This window comes from Lutra lutra, chromosome 14 (assembly GCF_902655055.1).
Source record: "Lutra lutra chromosome 14, mLutLut1.2, whole genome shotgun sequence".
Classification (NCBI taxonomy): Eukaryota; Metazoa; Chordata; class Mammalia; order Carnivora; family Mustelidae; genus Lutra; species Lutra lutra.
The window spans coordinates 5,069,825-5,085,668 of record NC_062291.1 but is presented as its reverse complement, the minus strand read 5'-3'; the positions used below and the strand labels follow the sequence as shown (position 1 = coordinate 5,085,668).

General features: G+C 50.3%; 1 protein-coding gene across 1 annotated transcript in view; it reads right to left on the bottom strand.

The window, feature by feature from the left end:
• Positions 1 to 15,347, bottom strand: part of KCNK1 (potassium two pore domain channel subfamily K member 1) — a 42,618-nt gene extending 27,271 nt beyond the window's left edge. The window contains exon 1 of the mRNA XM_047703239.1: positions 14,899 to 15,347. Within this exon, the coding sequence (XP_047559195.1) occupies positions 14,899 to 15,253 (355 nt within the window). The 5' untranslated portion in view covers positions 15,254 to 15,347. The remainder of the gene's footprint in view (positions 1 to 14,898) is intronic.
• Between the last annotated feature and the right edge of the window lie 497 nt (positions 15,348 to 15,844).

The following is a 15,844-nucleotide window of genomic DNA, read 5'->3' as shown; positions in this document are numbered from 1 at the left end:
GCCTTTGAGGAAGGGAGAGAACATTCCCTGAACTGAATGGGCAGAGCACGAAGTCACCCCTGCTAAGAGGCTCTTCAGCCAAATGTCATTTTCACACCAAGCAGAACACAGAGCAGAGTTTTCCTTCTGGAAAGAGCCAGCGGCACACACACGCAGCAGCAGAGAACGAGGGGGACTTCTGTCGTGGCGTCTTGGGCAGACACTGCCTGGTTTGGTCTGGGGGAGGTCCCTGGTGCCTCTTAGGGCCGGGGGCTCTGTAGGGACCAGGGCAGCCGTTCCTCCAGCCCCAACCAAAGGGCACCAAACCAGAAGACAGTCTTTGTTGCTAAAGCTTCTAGAAGGCACAACTCTCTCTACCTCTCCATTTAACGGGAAATGGGGCACGACCTGCTGGGGAAAAGGTAGACCCTATGGGCATTTCATGAGAGCGAATGTAGGAAAAAGCCCAACGTGTGAGAACATCAAGGATGTTTCTTTAGGAACACACAGCTAGACTCTAGCCCAGCCTCATCTGAAATGAGTGGAAACAAATAAATAGTCTCACTCTGTACCCCAGTACACAGGAAGCACACTGATCGTCAATAACTATCACGCCTATTAGAATTACTAGTTACCAACCAGACATATAAATACAACAGACTACACATGATGCCTAATTCTCAGGGCCAGGTCTCCATTCTCAAGAAAGCATGCTAGAATGGAAGGAAGGGTGGCGTTACTATGGGTATAATCTACTCTAATTGTTTCAAGTTAAGTCTTTTGGAAATACCAAAGTTCATCTGTATCAGTCTTCTATGAGATTCTCTATTGCTCTGAGAGTGCACATGACCCACAGGCCTTGGAGTGGGGGGGGGCGTGTCTGACCCCAAGATTTACTAAAACCGATGCTCAGAGCTCAGATGGCAGGTTTTGAAGAGATTAAAAAAATCTGACTCACTTTGCTTTGCTCGTCAAACAAGGCCCCGTACTGGTCTACGTCTCAGATTTGCTTATGAACTAGATCACGTACTGGTCCATTTCTCAGGTCCTTTGGGCAAAAACCTTGGCTAAAAGAACCACCTATGTACGTGTCGGTTCAATATGGACCTAGTTCTTGAGTCTACACCATTCAAATAAGGTGACAAGGGAGAAAGAAAATTCTGTAGGTATGAATGTGTGTGCAGTTAAAACAACAACAACAACAACACCACATCTAATGAGAAAGAAAATAAGATTGTAAATTTAAGGATTTATGCTAGGGGCGCCTGCGTGGCTCAGTTGGTCAAGCGTCCAACTCTTGATTTCAGCTTGGGGGCATGATCTCAGGGTCGTGAGATCGAGCCCCACACTGGGCTCCACGGTGGACATGGACCCTGTTTAAGATTCTCTCCCTCTCCCTCGGCCACTCCCCCCAATTAAAAAAAAAAAAAAAGGTACGCTAAGTGGTGCCCTTTGCTCAAAGCATTTCTGAGTGTGCTACAGCAGTTTCATTATCCCAGTTTCTCCATGAAGTCAGAACAGACCTGGAATACTGGACAGCCTTAGGCAAAAAAATAAAAATCCTAAAGATTAAAGAGAAACCACACATCCTTATCCTGGGTCCCATGCACTAGGAAATTACCTTGAGCAATTACAAAATGCAAAGAACTATATTTACAATATGTGCTCTTTGAACCCCAAAATATTCACTAAGTTACAGTCTGGCTACTCGGGCACTGGGCTACGATGGGGATTTCAGCAGGTCAAAGAAGAACTGACTTAGAGCAGATGAACAGCAAGAGCATGATATAGGCAATGGCTAGTCTACTAGAACTTTCTCAAACTACTCAGCAATGCCCATTTGTAACGAACTGAAATCCTAATTACAAATCACGTCCATAGCCACAGCCTCAAGGGCTTCTATCATCTCCTGGCCGAGTCCCTGAGAAAGCAGGGCAGAGGACCCAGCTCCCCACGGCTCCCCGGGGCCCCCAGAAGCCCACCCAAAGCCGGGCATCTGGTCAGCCATGCATGTGTGAGGAGGGGAAGGGGGACAGAACTGGTGCTTGTTCCCTTCCATGTTCCCTGCCACATACACACCTAGAAAGAACTTACAGTCCCATTTCCAGCAACAACTTGGCTTCTCACCCGGGCCTCAGGGTGAGGCTCGGGGTTCTGGCTGAGAATGTCCTGCTCTGCTAGCTCGGGGTCATCTCTCTTATCCCACCGCACCTCAAGGCCCAGGAGGTCCCGGTTATGCCTGCCCAGGCGTCCTGTGGGAGGTCTGCCCTTGGCTCTCCCCACCTCACCCCTGCAACTCTGCCTTCATGCTCTGCTGTCCTCTGGGCCGTTCTTGCCCTGTCCTTGCTCACTCCTCTGCAGGCCGGGCGGCTCGTGGGTGAGCCACGGAGCCCAAAGCCTGGGAGCCAGGACACCCGACTCCAGCTTTCCCTGTTTCCAGCCGGGTGGCAGACAGCCGCACTGTCACAGCGTGGGTCGGGAGCTACGTGGCTCCCTGCCCTCGCTGATCCAGAGCTTCCTGTGGTCGCAGCCCTCTGCCTCCACCTCTACGCCTCCTGGCTGCCGCTGGCCAGCAGGGAGCACCCCACACGGGTCGACCCCTCAAAATCCTAGAGCTGCTGCCAGGGCCCCAGTCAACTCAGCCATGAGCTCTCCCTGCGTTTGATGGTTTAGTCGTCGCCGCCGGTCTGCAGGCTTTTCAAGGTCAGGGCTTATCCCTTCCCAGCGCTTTGTATGTGTCCTCACCTGCTGGGCACCGGGCAGGCAAGTGCACCTTCCAGACACTAGAGCCACAGAAGCTTAGAGACCACAGAGGATCTTTCTCGGCCCTTTCATCAAATCGAGACGAAACGACTGAACTCTACAGACCTTACCAGCGAGTGTGTGTGGCTAACGACTCGCGGGGAGGGAACCCAGCTCCCCCAGTCCATAGGCTGATGCTGCCCCCTCAGTCCATAGGCCGATGCTTTTGCACCTCTGGTGTGTACCAGCCTGCACTTACGTCCCTGGGCCATATTTCTTCAAGTTCCCCAGAAAACATTTCTAAGCGACATCTGACTTAGTCTATATAGGGCTGTAACCTGTCCCCTAAAAAAGAAGTCACGATTCTCACTTTTCACTCAGTCAGGCCGTACTTTTCAGGACTAGTTCAGTCTGGTATCATGACCATCCTACTCGACGGCAGCATTCCCTGGCTCCTGAGGGGAAATCCACCCCTCCACCCCCCTGGTTACGAGGGGACACTGCTCTGTGCCGTTCCTGCCCTCAGCGGCTGTGTGCAGGGGCTAGGACACCGAGCAGTGACAGCGCAGGATGGCAGAAGCAGCTTCCCCAGACATACACAGCCCCGCCAGCCCCCGGGGAGCAGGACACAGGCTGGCCAGGGGAGGGGAGGACCACCAGGGCACATCAGCACCCAGGACACGCAGCTGGGCGACGGTGGAGGAAGGAAAACGGACAAGCAAGTTCAGGGGCAAACCTGTCTCTTCAGCCTCATTGGGATTACCTTCACCAATCATAGGTGTTTGGCCAGAGCTGCTGGAAGAACAAATGCAGATTTAGGTCACATTCCAGAAACTACCAACCAACAGCACTTTGCCTTTTCTTTTTTTCTTTTGTAATTTTAGTTTTGTTCTTTCTACCTTTGTTGGTTCAATTTTTAAACCTGTAATGCATTGCAGAGTTGCACCGTGGGCCCAGCCTCGCGGATGACAGATTGCTGGTCCGCTCCGCACAGCAGGGCACAGCAGGGCTCCTCCCGGCTGCTCTGGGGTGTAAGCTCAGGCCGCCTCCGCCCCCTCCCGCCTCCGCCCCCTCCCTCGGAGAGGTGCACCTGTGCAGGCTGCCCGTGGGCGGGGCTCCTGTCGACCCTCGGGGGCAGGTAGGCTGGGGGGTAGATAGGTCACGAGGCGGGGTCTCCTCCCCAGCTCAGAACTCGGGGAGGCCCTGGGACAGGCGGCCAAAGCTGGACAGTTTCTCCGGTGCCTTGAATTAACCTAATCCCCGAACCACAGTCCTTAAATAATTGAACACCCGGGTAACCAGTGTTCAAACATTTAAAGAATTTTAGCTACAGGAGCATTTTAACCTTCCAGTTCTGGCGTCAAACGGTCGGCTCTCCCTCCTGTTGGTCACAGGCGCAGGCGACATCAAAAATAGGGCATTTGGGACCCGAAAGGCACACACGTCAGATCCTCAATTGAGTACCTGGGAGCCATGTTATTGGAAGGGGATCATTTCAAACGGTAATCCAGCAAACTTAAAGCCAAACCGGAGAGATGAAAAGTACTCAGGTGGTTTGCAGAGTCACGTGATCTTTTCACCATCTGTTACAAACTGTAAATGTGTCTTTTTGAAGCTGACAGACCTCCTGATAAAATGCTTAGATCAGTCCTTCGTGGGGAAAAAAAATTATGTTTTTCTTATTTATTCCCTAAAAACAGAAAAGACCTATGTTGATTTCTTGGTAATTAATGTTAGCTGCTCCTAAAAAAAATGCACGGAAGATACTTATTTACTGTTATTCTTTGGACTATATCTAAGGCAAATTTTAAACTGAACTATTATGTCAAATACTAAATATCCTGTTGTTAAATTTAACAAAAAAAGAAGCAAATACTTCTCTTCCATCCACCCCCCCAGTTTTCCAAACAGACTTACATAATAGTAATTTAGAAATTTAGATACTCTTTCTCCTCCTGGAAGTTGAAGTGTTTTAAATGACTATATTTTAAATATATATATTTTTGTGTGTATATGTGTGTGTGTGTGTGTATAAAATTACTATATATTTAGTGTTCATCAAATGGCAACTCGACCCAGAAAATTTGCCTGATCCATCTGGAACACTTTTCCTTCATCTCTACCTATGGACGCAGGATTTCAAGGCCAAGCTCAGATATCACCCCTCAAGAGCTTTCTTAAACTCGGCCGTCGGATAAATGGTGTACGGGATGTAAACTGACATCACAGCTGTTACAGGACGAGCCTGCCTCATGAGGCCACGTCAGAGTCAGTGCAGCCTCGTGTGGACCCCAAATACCCAGTAGCGACCTCAAGTCTGACGTGCCCACGGCTGAGCTCCAGATCCTCCAGCCAAAACCTGCTCCTCCCCTGGCCTTCTCTGTGTCCTGGCAGGACTCAGACCAAAAACCTTGCACTCAGTCTTGATAATTCTTTTCCCAACATCTCCTATCCAGTCCATCAGCAAACCCCGTTGGTTCCACCATCCATGTGTATCTGAAATCTGACCACCTCTCCCCACTTACTTCCACCACCTGCTCTAAAAGCCACCCACGGGCCTCATCTGGGGCACTGCAAATGTCTCACTTTGGGCCACAGCTTCCACCTTGTCCCCCAATACTGGCCTGAGTGACCGTGGTAGAACACTGGGTCCGATCACATTACCCTTTCCCGCAAACTCTCCAGGGACTTTCCACCTCATTCAGAGAAAAGCCCAAAGTTTTGCAGTGGCCGAGGACATGCTGCTCCATCTGCCCCCTTCTCTTCTCTTTGACCTTGTCACATGCTGTCTTACTCAGTGCCAGTCACGATGGCTTTCTAGCCACACCTCCAATGCGGGGACTCTGTTCTAGAACAGTTCTCCAGACAGTGGTAGGCTGGCTCCCTGCAATTCGACCCCATTCTGACGCTGTCCACTTGGAGGCCATGTCAGGTCCCGCAGGTGAAGGGCTCTGTCCCACAGGACCATCCCACTTCAGACGCCTGTCAAGTCTGGGTGGTCAGCTGTGCTTCTGACTTGGCCGCCGCGGATCCGAGTTTCCGTGATCCCTGCACTGGGATCAGTTAATTTGCTAGAGCAGCTCACAGAGCTCAGGAAAACTGTCTGGTCACTGGGTCACCAGTTTATCATAAAAGGATGTAGCTCAGGAATAGCCAGAGGGAGAGAGGTAGGGAAGGCGAGGCTGGGAGGGTCCCAAGTGCAGGAGCTTCTGTCCCTGTGGAGCTGGAGGTGTGTCCATCTCCTAGTGCGGATCTGTTCGCCAACCTAGGAGCTCCCTGAACCCCGAGCTATTGGGATATTTATGGAGGATATTTATTTATGGAGGCTCCCTGATGATGACACAACAGAGGCTTAGCCGCGTTTCCAGCTCCTCTCCCCTCTCGGGCTGATGAGAGTGGGGCTGGAAATTCCAAGCTTCTCATCATGGCTCAGTCTGTCTGGTGACCAGCCCCCATCCCGGAGCAAGGGAGAGCTGCCTTATAGAACAGAAGGCTCTCCTGGTGCTCCAATCGGGAACTTACAAAGGTTTTAGAAGCTCTGTGCCGGGAACAACAGGGCAGAGACCAAGATGTGTCTTCGATGATCTCCCACTTAGTCATCTCCCACTTAGTCATCTTATTTACCGTACGTCCTTCCTCCTGAGCCTAAGTGCTCAAAAAATATTTGTTCAAGAATGCGTGCCTCTCTCCTTTTTGCAGATTACTCAGGGCCTTCCACAGTGTACGTGTGTACACAAGGCCCTCAGATAGGGCTATCTTTACAGAAATACAGGAGCCACTGGAGCAACGTGAGCCTGTTTCCTTATCAAGACAATGAAATCAGATCTAAGGTCTCCTGAAAACCAGGAAGGGCTTTAGAAATGTCCTCCTTTTACCGAAGAGGACATAGATTCAGACACGGGAAGAAACATGCCCTCCTCTGTACTTACTGACATCCTACTGAGTGCCAGGAAAGCAGCGTGAGGCCAAGACAGCACTCATTCTCGAAACCTCTCTTTCGGGGAGACAGACATGAAAACGAATCATTTCCATCCAAGGTCCTTCCTAAGTGCTCTAATAGGAAGAATGGGATATTTCAATATAAGGTGATGTCCCGGATGTCATGGGGACCAGCAGGCAGAAGAGAAAGAGCAGGGACCCCCCCTCCCTGGGAAGACAGGAAGCAGAGCCCACCTCTGCGCAGCCCCCACCCTGTGGGTGCCCAGCTCAGCCTTCCCTAGGGCAGCACTCTTCCCTGGGATACGAGCGCCCCCCCCACGGCCCCCTCCACTCCCCTCCTCAGTGCACACTTGGACGACAGGTGTCACCTTGAGTAAACAGCTTAACTTGGGCCCCTGTGCCACCTAAGCATTAACAGGACACAAGCCTGATAATTCGGCCTCCCACCCTTCTTTTTCCTCCTTCCCTTTCCTTTCCTTCTTGCCTTCCTTTTCGTTGAGGTGCAGCTGACACACGACACTGACAGCATTACATTACTAAAGGTGCACAACATAGCGATTCGACAAGTCTGTTCTTCAGTTCTTATTTCTAATGTGCAACCCACTGACCACATTCTGAAATCAAAGCATTTTTTTATTGCATGTTTTTGTCTTCTCAGCTCCGCCCCCACAGCCAGGTTCATATTGACTCTACACATTACCTGGTCACTGAGTCCCTGGGCAGCTTTCTGCCTGAAAGTTCATCGCCTGGTACCAACAGCTAAAGCCACACAGGCTTCAGAACGCACACTTTCATTTCACAAAGCAAGTCCACCTTGGCCAGAGTACCCCATGCAAACAGTTAGAATCTGACCCCAGAAGCAGGCAGACAGTAGCTGGTGAGGAAACACTGCCCATGTCAAACACAGCTCAATTAATCTCTTCGGTATAAGATCTGATTCTGTTTCACAGATTAAAGAACGGAACATGAATACAACTAGAAAATGCGCAACTGCTGGTCTGACTCATGCCCAGGGACAGAATCACAGTCCTTCCAGCTCGATCTCCTCTATGCCTCCAAATCCCCCTTCACCCCAGTCTTTTTTTTTTTTTTAATATTTATTTATTTATTTATTTGACAGAGATCACAAGTAGGCGGGGGGTGGGAGCAGGCTCCCCACTGAGCAGAGAGCCCAATGCGGGACTCGATCCCAGGACCCTGAGATCATGACCTGAGCCTTAGACAGAGAGACTTAACCTACTGAGCCACCCAGGCGCCCATCTTCACCCCAGTCTTCATTTTAACCTTGGGTCAGGGGTTTGGCCCTGCACCCACAGAGAGTGCCCACCAACTCTGTGGACAAGGATCTGCCAAGATTGAATAAAGATGTCAGAGCATGAACGGAGTCTGGGAGACTAGAGAACACACCCAACGTGATCGTGGCACAGTCAGCAGAGAAGTCAGACATCCCAGTACCCCATGCATTTGGCTCCAGCTGGGATCAAATGATGTCTCTTGAGAATAAAATCTAGCACAGCACAATTCTATGCCAAAGAGAGGGTAGGATATAGACAGTCTCTCTGTCCCCGAAACCAACTTGTAGGTAGTTGAACCACATGAAATCACTGTATGGGTCAAAACAATCAGGCACCGACAATTTCACACACTCCAAACTTAGCGTCCTCTTCTGCGTTGGGAGGGCAGATGCTCTCCCCACCAACAGCAGTCCAAGGAGCAGCGTCATAAAACAGCTTGCCCTGAAAGGCACCAGATTTCCCACTAGGTTACTGGGACCATAGAAAATTACATTCTTGACAAGATTTACAGTTAAGTCATAAAAACAAATGCGTAATTTCTTTCGCGTTATTGTCATTTATAATGGCAACAGTATGTTCCAAAGGTCATAAAATAGGCATAGATAACAGCAAATTTATAGTTTAAAAAAAAAAAACCTTCAAAATGCTAAAGAACTGATGTTTTATAGACAGGGATGGGCTTATATAGTGAGCACCAGGACATGGTCTATCACTAGGTGGAAATGTTTCTAGGATTTATTACACATTTCTCTGCCTTCTTAAATAGAGACATACTGAAATATTATTCTTGATAATTCAGGGTTATCAATTATTCTGCTGTGTTTTCAAATAACGATGTCTAATTCGTGCATATGAAGCTGTTGGTTGCAATAGCAAAGACATAAACATTTTGTTTCTTAGGGCGCCATGGAGGCTCAGTGGGTTAAGTGTCTGCCTTCAGCTCAGGTTGTGATCTCAGGGTCCTAGGATTGAGTCCCACATCAGGCTCCCTGCTCAGTGGGGAGTCTACTTCTCCCTCTTCCCCTGCTCCTCCCCAGCACTCCTGCTCTCTCCCTCTCCGTCTCAAATAAATAAAATCTTTAAAAAAATTTTAAAAATTAAAAAATAAAAAATGCTGTTTCTTGTGCTCCTTTATTTGTTTTTGTCTGTTTCAGTTCAACAACAACAACAAAAAACCCCACACAAAACAGCACTTCTGTGTTCATTTACTGGGGCTTCCATAAAAAAGTACCACAGCCTAGGGGGCCTGGATAACAGAAATTTATTTTCTCAAGGTTCTGGAGGCCGGAAGTTCAAGATTAAGGTGTTTGCAGGTTTGGTGTCTTCTGAGACCTCCGTCTTTGTCTTGCAGATGAAGCCTTCACATTGTGTCTTCATTTTAGCTTAATCACTTCTTTAAAGGCCCTATCTCCAAATATACAATCACATTTTTTTTTTTTAAATTTGAGAGAGAACACACAAGCAGGGAGAAAGGCAGAGAGAGAAGCAGCTCCCGGCTGAGCAAGGACCCCTCCCACCCCCACCCCCCATGCAGGACTCCATCCCAGGACCCTGAGATCATGACCTGAGCCGAAGGCAGATGCCTAATGACTAAGCCACCCAGGCGCTGCCACTGTCCCATTTTGAAGTACAGGGGTGAGGACTTCACCATACGAGTTCTGGAGATGCACTCAGCCCATAACAACCTCCTATTGCTAGACACCATGCAAATTTCAACCTCTTAACCCAGATACATCGGGATTCAAATCAAGGCTACTCCATTTCTAGTTCTTTGACGTAGGTAAGGTCACTCAACCTAAGTTTTAGCTGCGGCCTCTGAAGTGAGGATAACGACACCGATACCTCGAGACAGGTGTTTACATAAAGTGTTCAATGCAAGTTGGTTTTTCAAAATATCACTTCATTTTTCTGATTTTTGAAGTGTTTGTCTTTTCGCAACCTTTCCCTTAGGCCTGCCCATAGCTGTTCCCTTCTTGAATCTGTTGGGGGCTTCAAAACCAGATGACTAAATTTGTTAGAATTAGATATAAAGGCTCAAAACCAAGCCCTAAGGCTTTCCTCCGAATAAGGAACGCAAACTTGGGCACGAGGGATTTCAGATTTCTTCCAGCTGATAGTATGCTTGTCTGTTTCTTGGCATTTCTGTTCCACATACAACACAACATCTGCCACCCACTTTAGATGAGGCAATTCTAACCTGAGGTGTGGCTTTGTATTTATAAAAGGGGGTAGGGGCAGTCATCCTATGATAATCATTTTGGCTTTGGAAGTGGTTGGGATGGTAGCAACTAATTTAAAAACTTCATGCCCCTGAAAAAACAGCACAAGGAAGTCTCAGATGCTAAACGGTCTTCTAGAAAATTTTCCAAAAGGAAGCGGAGCACTGAGCACCCCTGACTCAGAGCTCCTTCCAAGTCTCATTCTAAAAGCGGGGTTGGGCAAACTTTTTCTGCAAAGGGCCAAGCAGTGAAACGTTTAGGTTTTGTGGACACACGTGGTTTCTGTCACAAAGACTCAACTCTGCCACTGTAAAGATGTGGCCCAGAAACCATCATCTGCCCACCGCTATTAGCTTCCAAAAGTTCCATGTGGATTTGCTGCAAACAGTAACCCATTTCTCCTAATGAAAAGAGTTTGAAAACTCAGGGTCAACTTGGCACCCCCATTTCTTTCTCCCAACTTCTCTTTCCTGAAAACAGCCAATGCTGTAGCAGCTCCCTGCCTAACTGAACCAAAGGCCATGCAAAATAAGCCAGATTGAGTTCCTTTCCTCAGCGCTTTATTTTTATTTATTTATTTATTTATTTTTATTTTTTTTTTTAAAGATTTTATTTATTTATTTGACAGAGAGAAATCACAAGTAGGCAGAGAGGCAGGCAGAGAGAGAGGAGGAAGCAGGCTCCCTGCTGAGCAGAAAGCCTGATGTGGGGCTCGAACCCAGGACCTGGGATCATGACCTGAGCCGAAGGCAGCAGCTTAACCCACTGAGCCACCCAGGCGCCCCTATTTTTATTTATTTTTTAAGTAGGCTCTACACCCAGCACAGAGCCCCATGCGGGGAACGCCGGGCTTGAACTCACCACCTTGAGATCAAGACCGGAGCTGAGTTCATCAAGAGTTGGTCACTTAACCAGCTAAGCCAGCCAGGCATCCCTCTGAGCGCTTAAGAGTTCTGAAACCTCTCTTGGTAAAAAGGGATAAGGCTGATGAGGGAGCAGGAGGCTGGCTGATGACAAAGCAAAAGCTGGCACCTTGCACCCCCTCTCCACCCACTCCCCTCGGTAATGTGTGTGACATTCCTCAGGCACCCCTGACTTCCATAAGCGAGAAACAAATAGTTAACTTGCAGAGATCACAATCCTGCAAGACAGGCGTCTCCCTTGGTTTACCAATGTCCTAGAGATTTACAACAAATAAGTTACCTTATCAATAGCACAATTTCCAGAGGCAAATAACTCAGTTCCTCAAGCCCTAAACAAAGTTAAATTTCTTCTAAACCCAAATCTCACTAACAAGGACACTTGATAGGAGAAATGTGAAACTTTATCTCTAGATCTCCAAGATAGTGTCGAGAATCATTCCCCAGCATACGGCCCATTGATATACATCTAAAGGGTCTCACAAGAAGATTTTTACTACTAGTAATAATAACCTTTCTCCCAACAATAGCTAGCCCCTCAAGGTCCTGGAGACCTTGCTTCCAAAATTCCTTAGAGACTAACATCACCCCCTTTGTCCTTACCTACCCAACTCCTGTGTATATAATCAGCCACTCCTCAGGATAACGGGGCAGCATCTCCGTCTGCCCGCGGGTCCTGTCCCCGCGCTCTAATAAACCACCATTTTGCACCAAAGATGTCTCAAGAATTCTTTCTTGGTCATCGGCTCCGGACCTCAGCCCACCGAACCTCACCTAGGTTCTAGAACTTCATCACTGATACAAGGCACCTAGCTGACAGCGGACAATAACCGAGACCAAGCTATCTTGGACCCCTACTTACAACACAGCACAAGGAAGAGCCACCTGAGAGTCACCTGCCCACAAAACTCTATTTTTACCAAACATCAGCATGACAGAACCCTGCTTAAGGGGATGAACAAAGAAGCAAACGTACAGTACACAGACATGACAAATTGTTCCTCATTATTTCTTACTTCCCAAGTGTCACCTACATGTCCCTTCATCCTTGAAAAAGACAAAACAAAAGAAAAGAAAAAGCAAAAAACAAAACCGGAGTATCAAAGTTATATGGGAAATACCTCAGTCTATAATGCCTCCTTTTGTTTTTATACAGCTCTTCCCTCTGGAAAGGTAAAAGGGTATTTGCACTTTCCCCTCCCATCCCCACACAGATCCCATGTCCGTGTTGCTGTATCTTTTTTTAATCCAAGAGAAGTAAAGAGACATTTGGTTGTTTGAAATCATTCACGGGGTCCTTGTGGAGCAGAGATTCAAGTCAACATCCCTGAATCACCAACCTAAGTCTTCTTCCAAAGAGGCCACAAGACTCGACCAGTTCCTCACAGGAATGGGAGCTGGTACTCTCTGAGATGAGAACATTCTGGCCTAAGCCCATTCACGTTCCTGTGTTACAGCGATTTCTACTAAGAACAGCAACTCTGTGATGCCCACCGTTAAGGCTCTGGGCAAGCCAGGGCTGACTGTACTGAGAGACTGGGGGACAATGAGCTCAGAGATTTGCCATCGGCAGCGCTGGAAGAGTTAAACAAACAGAACCACAACATGCCTTAGAGCTCTCTGAAAGCGAAGCATGGGCCACAATTCCGCTTCAAGTTGTCTGGTATTTTTCCAGAAAAGATTTTTCTAGTAATGAAGCAGACTGGCTTCATTCGACAAACCGTCTGACCCCGTGCCACCACACCCGTGTGCTGCTACCACCTGGGACATCAAAATGTGCCAGATCCTGGGTCAACACAAAAATGTAGAAAATTCTGAAGCTTACTGGAACTCTATTTGAATTAATCAAGTCAATTCTACCAATGACAACAATTCACTGATTTGCTGACTTTACAAACCAAGAGGCACATCTTTTATCTAGTGTATCCTTAAGTGCCCCCTGCACAGATTTCCTAAGTGAACTCTTGTTTTGCGTGAAAACAGACTTTCCTGGGAACTACAATGTAATCTGAATACCAATAATAAGACATCTATCCCCACTTTAAACAACAACAACAACAAAAAAAAAAACCCAGGACCTGCAGTTTTCCTAATTTTCAAAAAGGGAGGAGAGGGAACCTGGGAAGTAACTCTCTATTCAAGATGTAAACTCCTATTTTTGAGATTTCAATGGCTTTAATTGTATTTAATTTAATGTGATGAGATTAGGCATGAGCTGTGTCAGTCATGGAAAAAATCCCACCCAGTGAAAGCAAACACTTAATATTGTTCTTATCCTGATTCTGCCTTTAAAATACCAATACTTAGAAAACACTAGAAGTGATAACGTTTACTCAACATTGTGACCCAGTTCTAAGACCTTCTGTAGGGGGGGGGCGGGGGGGGGGCGGGGAGGGGGCAGTGCCGCAGAGAATGATTTTCGATTAAGAACAAATGTACTTCAAAGGAAAAGCATGGTGACTTAAATGATGGGAGGATGGGAGCCCGACAAAGACAATGGAGGCAGCCCTTGTCAAAATAAAAAAAGAATGGTGTTGGCAAAGTGGGAAAGATAGCATTCTTGATTAGCGCGAAGCTTAACACAGTCTCTAGAATATCACAAAGCAAGCTAGAATTGTTCACGGCAGTTTGGTAATGCACCCCAGACTTCCAAATCGTTGTTTTACAGGATTTATATGGCAAGTGTACTATTAGTACCACTTATTACCAAAACACTCAACCGGGTTTAGCCCAAAGGGCATTACAAATAAACCCTGGGAGGCGCCGAGCGGGTGGAGTGAAGGAAGAATTGTTGCCACACAAAGTTGATTCACCTGCTCGGGAGGTGGGGGTGGGGCGGGCCCGGTATCCTAGCAGGGGTCACCCGGGGTCCGGATTCCAGGACTGCCCAGGTAACTAGGAAGTGCGTGACCTTGTTCCAGCCAAGACGGACGGCTGAAAGATTCCATCTCCTGGATAAAAAAGGGGACTTCGCTGAACGTTCTTTGATAGACTTTCCAGGGCTCAAATACCAGTTTATAAATATCTCCAACCAGGTGGGTGCGCCTCGCTTAGCCGCCGGGAAAATCCAGCCTTCATTCATCTAATCCCGCACAGTAAGGGCGCCCCGGGGCACGCGCCGACCGCGCCCGCACCCCAGGACGCTCCTCCACTCCTGAGCGTCCTACGGGGTGAGCCGGGCGGGGAAGTGTCGCTGCGAAGTTTAAGGGCGGCCTCGCACACCTGAAGTTGAAAAAACTGCTGAATCAGGGTGCCCCCATTTCGCCAGACCCGAGGCGATCGGATGCTCCCTTCCCGCACCCCTCCTCCGACTCCGAAAAGAAACCGGATCAGCCAGTCCGCTCAGAGGTCACCCGCGAAGAGCAGGGTGATGTCATCCGGCCACCCCTACAACCGCTCCCCAAAGAGCAAAGAGGCGAGAAATCTATGCATCACCGGGACGGGGCACCCTCCGGAAGGTGACCCCTGAGCTCAGCCTCGGCCCTGCGGGGTGGGGGCGGAGGACCGTGCGCGCACTCGGAGCGGTGGACGGGCTCCAGCATCCCCTCGCCCCGCCGCGCGGCGGCCGGGATGCTCCAGATCCCCACCCAACAGGCAGGGGCAGGGAACCGCGGAAAACCGGACGCGGGCCCTGAAGTCCCCCTAGACACCCCGGCCGAAGGCTTTAGGGACCACTCCCCGGAGTTACGCGTGGCGACACCCAAGGCGCGTTCGGTGGCCGCCGCGCGGGTTTCCGGCTCCGGAGCCCGCGGTGCGCGCCGCGGGGGCCCGGGGGAGGGGCCGGGGCGCCGGGCCTCCCTCTACCTGTGGTGGAGAGCACGGTGCTGGCGAAGAAGAGCGCGGAGGTGAAGTCCCAGTTCCAGTTGCCCGAGGCGTTGCTGAGCACTGACACGCCGTAGTTGCTGGCCTCCAGCACGCGGCCCAGGAACTGCTCGAGCTGCTGCTCCGACAGGCACTCGTGCTCCTCCAGGAAGCGCCGCTTCAGCTTGCGCAGCTCCTGGCGCAGCAGGTCCTCGTAGGGCAGCTCGACCGACGAGAAGACCACGGCGCCGAACACCAGGTAGAGCAGGTAGCCGAGCACCAGGAAGCCGAAGCACCAGGCCGAGCGGTGCCGCTCCACCAGGCGCACGCACGAGCTGCCGGCCAGGGACTGCAGCATCTTCCCCCCCGGCCGCCGCCGCCGCCGCCGCCGCCACCACCACAGCCGAGGCCCACGCCGCAGACCGGCCCGCGCGCGGCCCGCCACCCGCCGCCGCTCGGCCCCGCCCCGCCGCCGCTCGGCCCCGCCCCAGACGGCCCGGCCCCGCCCCCGGCCCGCGCCCACTCCCCACGCGCGCCCCTCGCGCTCCCCGGCGGCGGCGTCTGCCTGCGATTGGCTCGCCCGGGAGAGGTTTTTCTTCCTTCTTTTCCTGCTTCCCCGCAATATAAAAGGCCCTGATGATGTGGCGCTGACGTGGGTGCCGGCTCAGGTAACCCGAGAGTCGGCTGAGACCGCGAGGCAAACTTGGCCGGACAGCCCGGACTGAGCGCGCGGCCCGGGCGCCCCCACCCATCGCGTGGTCCCGCGGAGTGGGCGGGGGTCGCCGCCGCCTCAGGCACCTCCTGCTCCCTCCCGGCTTCTGTAACCGAAGCCCGGCGGACGCGGGGCCGGGTGTGACCCGGTAGCGCGCTGGCTGTCCCAGCCTCTGCTCCCACCCACACCTCCCACCTATTTTGTCTTAATCCGGGCCTGTATTACCAAATAGCGAGC